Here is a 13,625-nt window from a genome sequence, read left to right as displayed (position 1 = left end):
TCTGGTTTTAGGTATGACTATTTGTGAATGACCCCCTCTTTTCCCAGCTGAAGTAGATGATGATCATTCCACTCTGTACTAAAAATCTAATCATTGTGGCACAAGCAATACAGGGACACTCTGGACTGAAGAAGGTACAAGCTTCCAACAAAAGGGCTATAGTATCTAAAGGGCTCTAGTGAAATGTAGTGATAAATGCAGCCAGCCAGCCCCAGCTCCCACTGAGATTGCAGTAGCAGGTGACATGATTCCAGTGGCTCTATTCATATCACAATAAGACCCAGAAGAAATTTAGTATTTTTAATGCATGAACAGCAATGAGAGGCAGCTGAGAGAAGGAATGCATGCCATTTATTTAGAGCTATTGGAAGACCAGTCAGCCATCTCATGATCTTGCCAAGCCTAACAGCTCATGTGGTGGTATCTGGTGGGTTTTGTTTAGGGTTTAAACAGAGAACTGCTTGAAATGATACACTGAAATAATACTATGGCAAAACTATTATATAGTCTACTTTAATGGAGTTGTTTATGTCAGCACCACCTTCAACTGAAACTCATAATATTCCATTAAATATCTGTCTACATCATTCAAAAGCATGGTAGAAATTGCAGTACCACAATTACTGCTTCAGACACTTCCTATGGAGTGACCCATGATACCTAATGGATTCTGTCAGGCATGTTTTAGAGCTTTGAGTTAGATGACTTCAATTAGAATACCTGAGTCAGGATGCAGCCAAGCCTTCAGTAGAAACTTCACCATTTTGCTGAAAACAGAAGCAGTTTCTTACAGGAATGAACTTACTGCCCTCTCATTACGCAGTATTTTCATGCCTGGCTTTCGTTCAAAAACTTTGTTTTCGTTATTCAAGGCAAAAAACCCCACAGTTTCAACATCTTTATGCATTCATGGCTTTTAAGTTTTTGGGTTTTTTTTAAATAGAGCCAGTCTTTGAACAGAGACAGAAGCTGCTAAGTGCAGATTCCTTATTTTGCCAAGGCCACGATTTAAAATTTCATCTCAATCTTATCGGCTACAGGCTACTGAATAGGAGATAAAGCACCTGATGAAGAACATGGCTGCACGCCACCTTTGGAGAAAGGGGCAGAGTGAAGAGGCATAAGCTCTTAGAAAATCATACTAGTTAACAAAAGTGGGAAAGTAAAAGGTGTTTGAAAGAACAGAATAACTAGCACTATATTTGGAGCACATTTTATGTATCTTTATATGTAGATTTACTTCGGCTGTAAAGCTCAAGGAGGAGCTTTACCAAATGGCAAGCATACTAACATGACCCTAACTCAATTACAAATTTTTCTTACTGAGTTTTTGGAATAAACTTCTGTCTCAAAGCTGTATTCCAAAAGTAGCAGGAGACTTTTAAAAAATCCTTCATTCAGCAACAGAATTGCTGCAGGAATGTTTCTGGGTACTGCCAGGCCATTCTTCTTCTGAGGAACCTGCAAGATTTGAATTATTTTAAGTAAGTTTTAAATCTCTTTTCAGTTAATTTAATTCTCATAAGTTTTAACAGCCTTTTACAGTTAGCAGTTACTGAAGGTGCAGTTCAACTACTCTAGTACACTTCACAAAGTCAAGCCTTTGAAATCTATGGATGCTTTCTTCTCTGCTACTGCACCTCATGCCAGCAAGTACAGATGAAAAGTCATTAAGTACAAGACAGAGGGTCGTGAGCAAAAAACATTTTTTTAAATATGAGACTTATGTCTGACCTGCTTCCCCCAAACCAATTTTGTCTCTGTGGCAACAGCCACAGGTGTGACAAAACATTTGGGATTTTTCTAAAAAAAGTTTATATACTTAAACTGTCCCTTTTCAAAAAAACATCATCTTTTATTCTTAAGCAGGTTTCCAAAGTGCAGAGCATGTCTGCAGGAAAACAAGTCTTGTGGCTGTAAAGCTTCATCAGATAATACATTAAAGACCCTTCCCACAATGAGCACAGCCAAAAGTTGCACAGTGTAAGTGAGGACAAATCTCTGGCAACTCACCTGGTCTGGCAGTGCTTTGGGAAGGGGCAAGACCATCTTCTGAAGTCGAGTCTAGAATACTCTGGTGTGATAATCACTCAGTCTCTTGCAGGTTCTTTACACAAAATCATCCAGAAGAACCGTTACAGTTTACTACAAATATTTTAATTGTGTAAGAGGGGAAAGGTTCAAAGTTATTCTTACCTTCTATTACTACATAAAATGTAATCATACTGTAGAGGAATTTGCCATGCTAGTGGTGCATGCTATCATTAGACTGCAGATAACTGCACTGAAAATCATGGCCAAAGTGTGTATTTTTATTTAGAAAGTCTTAATTGTCTGCTTCCATATCACTTAATCTATTATTCAACATTTCCAAGTTTTATGAAATTAATACAAATACTTCTTCACCGATGCAGAAATTCTGATGATCTGATACTCATAAATAGAAAATCATTTAGCATACTTAAAAGCCCTCTCAAAAGCCACGTAGTAGTGACATTATCTCCTGTGTCCCAGCTCTACTGGTTAACTTATACAACTCACTGTGTTCAACTGACAGCTGTTTGTTATCTCAATATTACACCCTTGGGGAAAAAACATATTTAGGGGTTTTTTAATAGACTCCATACCTATCTGTATTTGAGTATGTCCTTGTTATCTGTCACAGGATAAAAGCTCGTGATCCATTTGAACATCAGCATACAATTTATCCAGTTTATGAAGTACATTATACTCCAGCTGCTGGAGGAAAAGGCAAAAGCAATCCTACCTGCAAGCACGTAAAACTGATTATACTGTCACTGCTTCTTTCTCCAGGAATAGGTGGAATGTTACCATTAAACATTTTCATTGCAAAGTTTCTGCATAGGCAGTAATGTAGTGGGCTGCAACACTAGTACATTTTTGAATGGAAGTAGTACATATCTAGTACATATCTAATTTTGATATTATCTTGGTTTTATTTGAGAAAATATGAGTGTTTTTTTCCTTTTAAATAGAATACTGAGGACTTGAGGAATTATTGAGGATTTTGCTATCTGATGATGTCTAAAAGAGCCTTGGAATAATTTTGTCTGCCCAGGAGCAGCTGCCAGGCTAGGGAGTATGCAAACCACCCCCTCTGCCCTGCTTTGTGCCTGAATGTAGGGCAGGATCGATGATCCTGGTTACCTTTCCCCCATGTGAACCACAAGGCTATCCAAGCTATCTTAATGTATCCAATAAAGCATTCCTCAGACAATTAAAGGCATTCTTCAAGGCATGATAACACATAGTCCAGAGAGAATCGGGTCAAAAATAGCCAAAGAACAAGAAAATGGAACTAAATAAATAGCAGTACCAGATAATCTTCATGCAAATAGAAATTTAGGGACTTGAATTGGTATTTAACCACAGTTCTGTTTACTCTAGGCTTTTAATGTCCCTTTATATTCATTCCCACCACTGATAACCTATGCACTCTTAACCTTAAACAACAAGAAAGCAGTATCTCCACACAAGTCTGAGACCCTTCTTCTGTAGCACAATTGAAATATCTGCAGGCAAATGAATTCACAACCTCCATCCACGTCCCGTCCCCCCCATTAAAAACAAATGAGAAAAAACCAGCTGAAACCAATCAAAATACACACACAACCCCCCAAATCAACAACAACAAAAAAAAGAAAACAAAAAACAAAACAAAAATCCAACCAAACAAACAAAACAACAAAAAGAAAAACCCAAAAGACCAAAACCCACAGCAGCCAAGCAAAAAAAAAAAACCCAAATTCAAAAAATCCCAACCCAGTACTGTTCTTCCACTGCCAGCACATGCAACTATTGTGACAACCTCATGTTGTTCCTATGTGGGCTGTTGTTTCCCAACTGAACCTTGCTGTATTCCTTACTGGAAGGTTAGAGGCACAAGTAAATTGCAGTTTTTCCCCCAGAAGTATGAAAAAAGTTTACACACCTAAAACCTGTCAGATTTTTATTCATACTGCATAAGCATCCAATCTGCCACCCACAAAAATCTCTGAGGCCTCACTGATACCCATAAAGGGACAAAATGAAGTTTGGGGCGGCATCCACAAGCCTTCCATTTCCTAGCCTGACTGGTGACCTAAAAAAAACTATTCAGTATTAGGTTTTTACAAGATGTAATTTATACTATGGCTGTCAGGAGTTAAGATAGTAGTTGCCATGGAGCTTTAATCTTTTTTTAGACTTTAGTCAAAGGGAGCTGAAAATCAATATGCTGGGTAGAACCCTGCTCAATAGAATTTTATTCAAATTGGGGCAGGATTTAATCCTAATTTTTCTGCTGAACATTAGTATCAAAGGTTCTAGAATTCATTCTGTTTTCTTCTCTTTTGAGAGTCTTAAACCTCACTACATTCAACCCAAAAAGTACTAGAGTTGCTTCCCCTCTATTCCTTCAACTATCAACTGTAACTTCCTTATAATCTTCATGTGCACAGCTAATTTCACTGTAGTGAAATTCATTCACCAGTTCTTTCATTTTTCGTGGAGGCATTCTGTAAGTATATGAAAGCAAAGCTTTAGGGAGGATTTTATCTTTTCTATGCACACACTAATCTCTACACTGGAAAACAGGCCTTTGAAACAGAAATTGCACTTTGAATCTGTGTCTATGCTACTTATAACTTCCTTGATGTATATTTAAGAAAAAAACCCAAAAGCACAGAATACATGAAGTGCATCTCTGAGCAGTACAAAACTGGCCATGCTACAGCCAGTATGCTCTGCTGGAACACAGCTGCAGCAGAACAGAAATGCAATTCAGTTTAATACTTGCAGTTAAAATATACTCTTAAAACTGAACTTGCCCTATATGAGGTAAATTAAAAGAATGCTGATATAGATGAAAAAAATTAGGAATTTGTTAAAATGAGCTTTTAGAACTTTTACCCACCAAAAAATTTGAAAGGATTCAGATGCGGTCTTAACTTGACCTTGAAACTTGGATTCAAAAGCAAATGGCAGCTTCACTTAATGAAAATTTTCCCAGAATTTTCACTAAATATACCTGTTAATTGCCCAGCTGTAGTGGCACTGCATAATCCTCAAGCTGTTCCAAAGACTGCAGAGTAATCAGAAAATTGTCACAGGAGAGAATTTCAAACTCCTTTCAACTCTTTCATAGCATGTATTATAAAAGAGGCATGATAACAGCAAAAAAAAAAAAAATACATCCTTTCCCTTCTACAGTATGTAAGTGTGGGACTTGAACACTTGCACATTAACATCTGTTTCTACCACTAATAGCACTGATAGTCTTACCTAACTAGCACTGGACAGAAAAACAGTTGTGGGCTTGAGTGAAAGCCCTGCTCACCAACTTCAGAGGATCTAATGCGAAGACCTGTGGCATATTTTTCAGTCTGAGGTGTCAATATCAAAGACTTGCAGAGCTACTGGAAATGAGACCCCTTAACAAAAGAAATATATATGCAGATAAGAGGGAGAAAGAAGTCCAAGCCCTTAACGTGCTGGTGTGGCCAAACAGCTCATGTGAATTCAGACAAACCATAGCAGTTTTCTTAAAGCTAAAGTTAGAGACTTTTAAGTGAAGAATCTTCAAAGTTAGGAAATGCCATCTTCTTTATAAAGGCCCATCTCAGCTCTAAAAGGATCCAAAACAAAATCCTTATATAAATTCAGGGAAGAAAGAGGCATTTCCTTTACCTTTATTCTGAACCAGTTTCAAGACCTGTCAATATCATATTACCATTTCTGGATTAGTTAGTGTAGATTAGTTAAAGGTTGGCAGTGAAATACAGTTAAAACTAGTTTAAAAGCAAAAGTTTTTTCATAGTGCTGCAGATATCAAGATGGCCTTACAATATAGATGGCAAGTATTAAATTGCTTGTTTTGCTTTCAAAACAGTATGCTCTCTCTTATGTATATTTGTGTTTTGCTTTAAGGCTTATTTCATCAAAATTAATCAAACCAGTCTACAGGATGGTGATCAAGAAACATTCTTGCTTGAATAAAATTTCTTTTAAATAGCTTATTGGGGACATTTTGCTGCTGATGAACTTGCATTACTTCAAAACTGAAAGGCAAAAACAAAGAACTTAGAAGTGCACCATTTTTTCAAAAGCTACAAAAAAACAAGATGTAACTAGGCTGAATTAGGATACAGCACTGATTTTCAAAAGAGAAAGCAGTAAACTGTGTAGTCACATATACTACTATCAAATTCCAAAGTATGCATTGCCCTGATTAACTTTTTTATTTTACAAAAAGATAAGACTTACCTCATGAGACTCAATACATATCTTGAAGATGAACTGGTTTAACAGTTCTTTACTTTTCATTTTGACTTCACTAGCAAGATTCATCCCAGAAAAGTAATTCAACATTGAGAAGCAACTTAATAATTCTGTACTTACCTTTCTGATTTCATACTAACATCTTATGTGCATCTTCAGCAATTACCATTGATCTTCTATGGGAATGGATAGAAACCCATAAAATTTAGATTTGGTTAAAAAAAGCAGTGAAAGGCTAGATACCAGATAACATCAGATCTTTTCTCATGTATGTCTTAACAACAAATTAGCTAGAGCATTTAAAAGAAATAATTGCAAAAGCACCCAGTATATTTGAGGCGTGCTGCTAATTTGCAATATAAACAGAACTATTCCTACATTTGAGTAATTTCGTACATTAAGCCAAGCAAGTGCCATTTCTCCAGCACTATCTTCACTAGAAACCGTGAGAATTCCTATTCACTACTAAAAGGGTCATTAGAATAAAAGAAAGCATCCCTGCATTAAAGATATTTATCTGGACCACTTTCAAAATCTAAAATTTCCTTTCTGTATCCCCCCAACATACACCTCCTACTTCAGCAATTATTTCAGAGGAATTATGTAAGGCTCCCAGATTTCCTCTCTGCATTGGAAAGAAATATTCTTGATATATCCAGTATAAATTCAAGCAATACTTTTCTAGATAAATCAGTAACATTAATAGTTACAATTTCACTTGCACTTTGTTCTGCAACTTCAATGCTTACTTAAGCAATGTTTGTTTTTTAATACTAGGGAGCATATCCATTTTAGGTAAACGTTAAATGTTCATATAATCCTCAGCCCTAGGCTTCCAATCAATCTTCTCAAGAAGGAAATTTGAGCCATAACAAATAAAAAAGGAGTCAAATGTTCAGAAGACAACTTACTGTCACTTATCTCCAACAGCAGGTCTGATCACTCTCCATCAATAGCCATGATCCAGCCCCTTAAGACTATTTTTGCAACCTGAGATCAGCCAGTAGGTGTGAAGCAAGGTAGGGATAAGGTTTACCCTCTATCCCACCCTACTGATGGTCAGAGCCCTTACAGGACTTTCCTGCAGGAGCTGTTTACTTACTGTGGTACAGGTCTCCCCACTGGAGCACTACTCCACTTCATAAACCTACAATCTTAGAGCAAAAACTCAAACCTTTGCCTTTCCACTCCCCTGGTACATACTACTACTTGGAAATGCTCAATCCTACTAAGGAATCAGATCATACCTGAGGAAACAGACTTGGTATGTTACTTACCTTATGATACTGAGCATGCTGTGCATCGATTTGTGCCTTCTGGAGTGAGGCTTTGTGCCCTGCACAGCACATTCCACCCTCAAGCCCCAGCTGGCACAGCCCTCTAGTGGAGATGCAGGAAGGAGTTCTGATGGCATTCATCCATCCCAGCTCGCTTTTGCTCATCTGCCTGCCTTCTGGGCCGCTTCCAACTCAGCACAACTGCCTTCTAATTGGGCTTGGCCAGAGCTGATGTCACTTTTCCCTCTGTACTGTAAAGGGAAACCTTAGGGACAGAGACCTACAGGGACTTCTGAGCACTTGCAGCCCACCCTCAGGCAGCCCCACAGCCAGCCCTGCAGAGCTGCTGCCTGCCTTGCCAAGCCAACCCTAATTCCAGTCTCAAAAGCACTGGTGAGCAGGAACCCTAGGGCTGAACTTTGGTACCCCACTCACTTCTCCATTAGAATCTCCCATTGCAAAGGAGCAGCAACAGCTGTTTTCATCTTTTTCTTCCCCTCCTTTAAGGCATGGGGGTGAGGAAGTTCTCTTTTAACCACCACCCAAGTAGTGTTTAGATACTACCGGCATACTTCAGGACAACGCTCTTACATCATCTGTCAGAAACCTGCTGGGATTTGTCTATTGGCTCTGTGCCATGCATGCTTATCTTTTGTTTTTTAAGTTATCTATCAACTTTTTATTGAAAGCTTTTGCCTTCAGGCTTTTGAGATAGTTGCCCAAGTCCAAAAACTTTGGTGCTGTGCCTAAACCCAGGTTTGGCCACATGCACACACAAATCCTACCTAAGGAAGAGCAAAGTTTACACCCCAGAGAATACCCGTCAAATTCAGCTCTCTACAGATGGATTATAATGAAGTTTCCATCACATTTCCAGTTCTTGTTCCCTGAAATGTTAATAGCCCCTCCTCTCAAGGGATCCTTCTACCACTTCAAGCCTTATAGAGAGTTCATGTTAAATGATACGGACCACATCAGGATGTTTGACAAAACCTATTATCAAAAACTGAGTATACACCATAATTATATCATATCCAAAAACTGAGTCCCAAGTATAGTCACAAAGACAAAAGTTTAATGTTGGCAAAAAAGAAAAATTTAAGTTAGTGGTATTTTCTTCCTTGCAATAACATACTGATCATATGAAAGTCACTGGAGAGGTCTGCTTATAGCTCGGAAGACTTTTACAGTTACAGCTGAATTCAAAACCCCTAACTCCAAACGCGTGACGTTAACACAAAAACTGAAAATGTAAAACTTGGGATAAGCAACAAACTCAGTTGTTAAGATGCTAGCAAAGATATGAGGCCTTTCAACCCCTTTACCATAACATGAGAAGTTCTTCGGTATCTTTCCCACCACCATTATTTCAGGATTCACAAGGTTCTTTAAAATACTAACGGGATAAATTGAAACCAAGCGCCATCTGCTTGTAATGTCTTCTGTGAAAGGTCTGAAGCCACCCTGTTTCAATTATTTGGTTATTCAGTGCAGAAAGTTAAAGATCACAGAAGGTATAACAGTTTTTAATATTAATATTATAGATTAAAAATTATTGCATAGTCTTATGCATTTCCTAAACCAACGTTCTGTGGAAATGAAACATTTTAATATAAAAGGATCAACTCTTTAAAACATAGATTGTTTTCACTACCTCGATCTCCTATCTTTTTTTGATTTGTCAGTACATTTGTCCATCGTTTTCTCATTGTCTCCTCTGCACTTGGGGCAATACCATTTCCCCTTTGGTTTGTACGTGAGTCCAACGCAGGAAAAGTGGAACCACTCAATAGGGCACTGTTCATTGTCACATCCTATCATTTCGCCGTAAGACACTTGGTTGCATAAGCAGTAAGTCGGTTCATTGGGATCAATTGCAAATTCTACAGGTGAAACCTCTCTCTCCTGTTTGGCTTTGGAGCGCTTTTTCTTCTTGGAAGATTTGGATCTTTTCTCTTTAGGTGGCTGGTCATCGCAGTCATCGATACCATTGGCTATGTGGCACAGGTCGCGGCTTTCGCTGGTTCGCTGGCGACGAGGCCTACGCGAGGATCTCTCTGGCTGGCAGGACTCCATCTTGGCCTTTTCTAGAGGCTTTTCGTTCTCAGACAGATCTTGAAAACACTGAGAGTGTGTTTCCATTTGACGGGCTCTGTTCTCCACCAGTTCTAGCATCTGAGTAACTATTTGAATTTTTTCATCTCCAAGTTCTTGACTGTTGATTAATGCACGCTGAAGATGCTGCTGCAAGCGTTTCTTCTGAACAGGATCGTTTTCTGACTTGTATTTTTCATAGACATCATCTATTTCTTTTAACGCTTCTATAAAATAAAAATAATCATAGGAATAATTACACAAGATGGAACATGCTCAAGAAAACAAATATATTTCTAACTGATGAGAAATAGTATAAATCTTAATTATACTATACCCTAGTGGGTTAGATTGAATATATCACTCAAGTGCATGTGGTCATCAAATCAGTGTTTAAGGTCACAATCTGTTGCAAGAAAATATTCTCATGTTCTAAGAAAGAGCTAGCTTATTTTAGCCACTGGAAAAAGAAAGGATAACACAAGAGAGGGGAGATTATAGTTATTGAGGCATGGATAATCCAGATCCTCCTTCCATCTGAAACAGGAGGAGTTTTCTCTTAAGAGGGAGTCCTTACCACAGTAATTCCAAAACTCGGCCAGCAAACCAAAGCAATCCCTTATTTTATCACATGAAGAATCCTGAAATTCATAGAATTGTCATATGTTGTGATATATAACACCCCAGAATTAGCTTATCCAGGTCCTCTGCCTTCCCCTCTTATTCATCTCAAGGTCTGGCATTACATTTTCAAGTAGACAAAGTTATAAAAGGAATATGACAACTGAAGTTATATAATAGCAAATTTACAATCATTATGAAAATCAACTTACACCCCTCAAAATACTTTCCCTATTGCCAAAACAAATTACAGCAAGCTGCATTTTAAATCAGGATTGAACTTTTCAGAATAAGTGACCTTCTCTTTAGTGCATCATAGGATAATTTTAAGCAACTAGTAAATGAGTGGCTCACAGTTTGATTTCCAAGCTTTCCCTCTTCCAAGTCACGCAAAATAACTGCATGAGTTGCTGTGAATCTTTCACTAAATTTAGTTCTAAGAAGCAAGTTGAATGAACCCGAATAGGACATCAATAAATGTCTTGTAAATCAGTCTTAGTCTGTACTCTGCTGTTCTATATTGCTGGATTTTAAAATTACTTTTTCCAAGCCAAATGTTACCCTAGATCTACACATAAACAACAGAGAAACTCCAAAGAGGGAAGGAAATAATTAGAAGAGCTGGCAGTGAAACTTGACGTTAGGTACAGTATTGGTTCAGTCAGAACTTAGGATTTTATTTGAACAGGTAAGACAGTCTATAAATGGTACAAAATGATGTACTTCTAAAGCAGAAGTTATGCAGTACAATCTACCTCTTCCTAAAGACCTGCATTTAAATAATTTGCTTTCATTTTTAAAGAATTTGTCTGCACTGTTGTGAAATGATTCATGCTTGTTATCTCAACATCATTCCTAGTGATATTTTTTTCCCTGCTGATATCTTGGAACAGTAGCTTAAGCATGAACAACTGCTTTTTACTATATATTCTGAAACCTGTATGACAAGAGGAGCCAATTGCATTTTGTTCTGTTCCAGACTTTCACTAAGGTAAGATAAAAATCACTTCTCTGCCCTGTCCAATAACTCAACCTGTATTTTCTGTATTTTAATATCAGCATTCCAGCTACCATTTAAACCATAAGCTTTGTTTCCCTGCACCTTCAGCTGCATCACTTGCCTGTTGCCCTGACAAGAGAAATAAAATTAAAAAAATATCTTACTCTCAGCTCCTGAAAAGCATGAAGTAGGGTACTTTGTATGCTGTTGAACAAGAAAGGCATAACCAGAGTACAATATTGTACAACCACACTATCTCCCACCCAGACTTCTTTTTTTGGAGGCAGAAGTGTAGGCACAGATAGATGAGATGGATTTCCTACATTCGAAGTGCCCTAGGCAGAACCATTCACAAACAATAGCTGTTCACTCGTTCATACTGTGACAGAGAACAACATTCATCCTACATCGGTTATTGCCTGGATGCAGCCTGTGAAAATATGCTGAACTTTACATGGATCAACACCCACTAAAGAGAGCAAAGAAGTTTTTAGACTGACAGAGATGGGAGTTTACCAAACTTCTTGTGATTCCCCAGAGATTAGACAAGGCATTCATACGCCCTAATAAACAGCTCTGAAACCTCTGTTTAAAAAACAAAACAAAAAAAACCCACAAAGAAAAAACTCCAACCCAAACCAGGGCCAAGTGTTCATTACAGATAATCTAATAAAGTTTGGTGGAGCTAATGAAACCTAAAACGATTTGTTTTCTAAGCACAAGAGTGACTTTTTTCCTCCTCCACAAGCCATCGCTACCTTTTAAAATTAGCTGAAATAATACGGCATTGCTTTTACATTTTCAGGCTTGGGTCTAAAATATTTTTATCCCATTTTTAGGGTTTTGAAGATTTTTTGGGTTTTTTTTTTTGGTTTTTTTTTTTGTTTTGTTTTTTTTTTGTTGTTGTTTTTTTTTGTTTTTAACAGTTGAAGGCTTCGATTAAAACTAGCAGCAAATTTCTTATATGACCCAGTACTGGTGGCTGAATAAAAAGACAGTAATAAACAGCCTAAAGAAAATATTTAATCTATTAAAGTCTGAGGATTGCTGGCTAGTCACCATGGATCAGGAGGTAAAGAGCCAGCCTCGATTAGGAATTCAAAATGCTGCAGGCAAGTCTATGCCATTTAAACTTTAAAATCCTAGGCAACTTACAAAAGCCTGTTCTTATGTGTTTTCTTGGGTAATTAGAAAGATAATTGAAAGAATCCCTTCACAACAGTTGCCTCCTGAGGTGGCCCGTCAACGTCAGAGGCCTTGCCGGTCCCCACGGTCCCCTCCAGCCCACGCCGAAGGAGGGAGATGCGGCTCCAGTGCCGACTCCACGGGATAAAATTCCTGCCTCATGGCAGGGGCCGGCTGGCAGCTGCCGGGCACCGCTGTGTCCCGCAAACTCCGCGGGGCGCAAGGTCTTTTAATCGGCACCGAACCTGCCTCCCGAAGAAGCCTTTGGATGAGGTTTAGGGCAGCTTCCCGCTCCACAGCCTCCCTCCACGACCCAAGGGACCGCTGCGGGCGCTTTATGTATCCCCGCCCCCACCGTGCGTGCTGTCTACCGTGGGACGGGCGCTGGGCTCCGCCGGGATACCGCCTCCCCGGCTCCGCACGGCGGGAGGAGCCGCGGGGAGGCCGATTTCCGGACCCCACCTCCAGCGGCAGCTCCGCCGGTTCGGGCAGCAGGGCTGCCCGGCGGGGCGGAAGCGACCCCAAACGGCGGAGCCGGGGCCTAGCGCCGGGCAGCGCGGCCCCGCCAGCCCCGAGGCGGGGCGGCCTTCCCCGGGACCGACCGGGCGCCGGGAGCCCCGCGCCCCGCAGGCTCAGCCCCGCGGGCCCCAGCAGGGTTTCACCCCGGCCCCGGCTCCTCCGCGCCGGGCGCATGTGCGGCGGGCGGAGGCCGTCCCCTTTCCCCTCTTTCCCCGCCGCCCGGTGCCCCGCGGCGGCGCCCACCTTGGCACTGCGTGTCCATCTCCCGCAACAGCGAGGCGTTGCGCTGGATGTCCAGCGGCAGAGACTCCACGCACTCCAGGTAGTCCTGCACGTAGAGCGAGAGCAGCCGGGCCCGCTCCCCGCCCGGCGCCGCCGGCCCCGCCACCAGCTGTGGCCCCGCCAGCATCATCCCTCCCCGCCAGCAGCACATCCGCCGCCGCCGCGCCGCCCGCACCGGGCGCGGGGTCCTTGCGGCGGCCCCGCTCCCTTCTCCGTCTTCTTCTCCTCCTCCTCCTCCTGCCGCCGGCCCGTTGCCCTGAGGCGGCCGCGCCCGGGGGGCGGTGAGCGCTCGCCGGGCCGGGCGGGTGCGACCGCCCCTCCGCGGGGTCCCGCGGGTCGCGCGCCCCTTCCCGCGGTGCCGCTGCCGG

At 40.9% G+C, this 13,625-nt stretch overlaps 1 protein-coding gene and 1 long non-coding RNA gene across 2 annotated transcripts; both read right to left on the bottom strand.

Annotated features, from left to right (window-relative positions):
• Positions 1-332: 332 nt before the first annotated feature.
• LOC127059528 (uncharacterized) lies at positions 333-7,794 on the bottom strand. The gene is made up of 2 exons (XR_007777448.1): positions 6,400-7,794; positions 333-2,145 (listed from the first exon to the last, which is right to left on the bottom strand). It is a non-coding gene; the product is annotated as an uncharacterized LOC127059528 (long non-coding RNA).
• An 815-nt stretch (positions 7,795-8,609) lies between these two features.
• On the bottom strand, positions 8,610-13,625 carry ING2 (inhibitor of growth family member 2). Its single transcript, XM_030239557.2, has 2 exons — positions 13,219-13,625; positions 8,610-9,877 (listed from the first exon to the last, which is right to left on the bottom strand). The coding sequence occupies exons 1-2, from the start codon at positions 13,406-13,408 to the stop codon at positions 9,207-9,209; spliced, it is 861 nt and encodes a 286-aa protein (XP_030095417.2). The 5' UTR covers positions 13,409-13,625; the 3' UTR covers positions 8,610-9,206.

This window comes from Serinus canaria, chromosome 4, assembly GCF_022539315.1.
Source record: "Serinus canaria isolate serCan28SL12 chromosome 4, serCan2020, whole genome shotgun sequence".
NCBI lineage: Eukaryota > Metazoa > Chordata > Aves > Passeriformes > Fringillidae > Serinus > Serinus canaria.
This window is presented reverse-complemented; position numbering and strand designations above follow the sequence as displayed.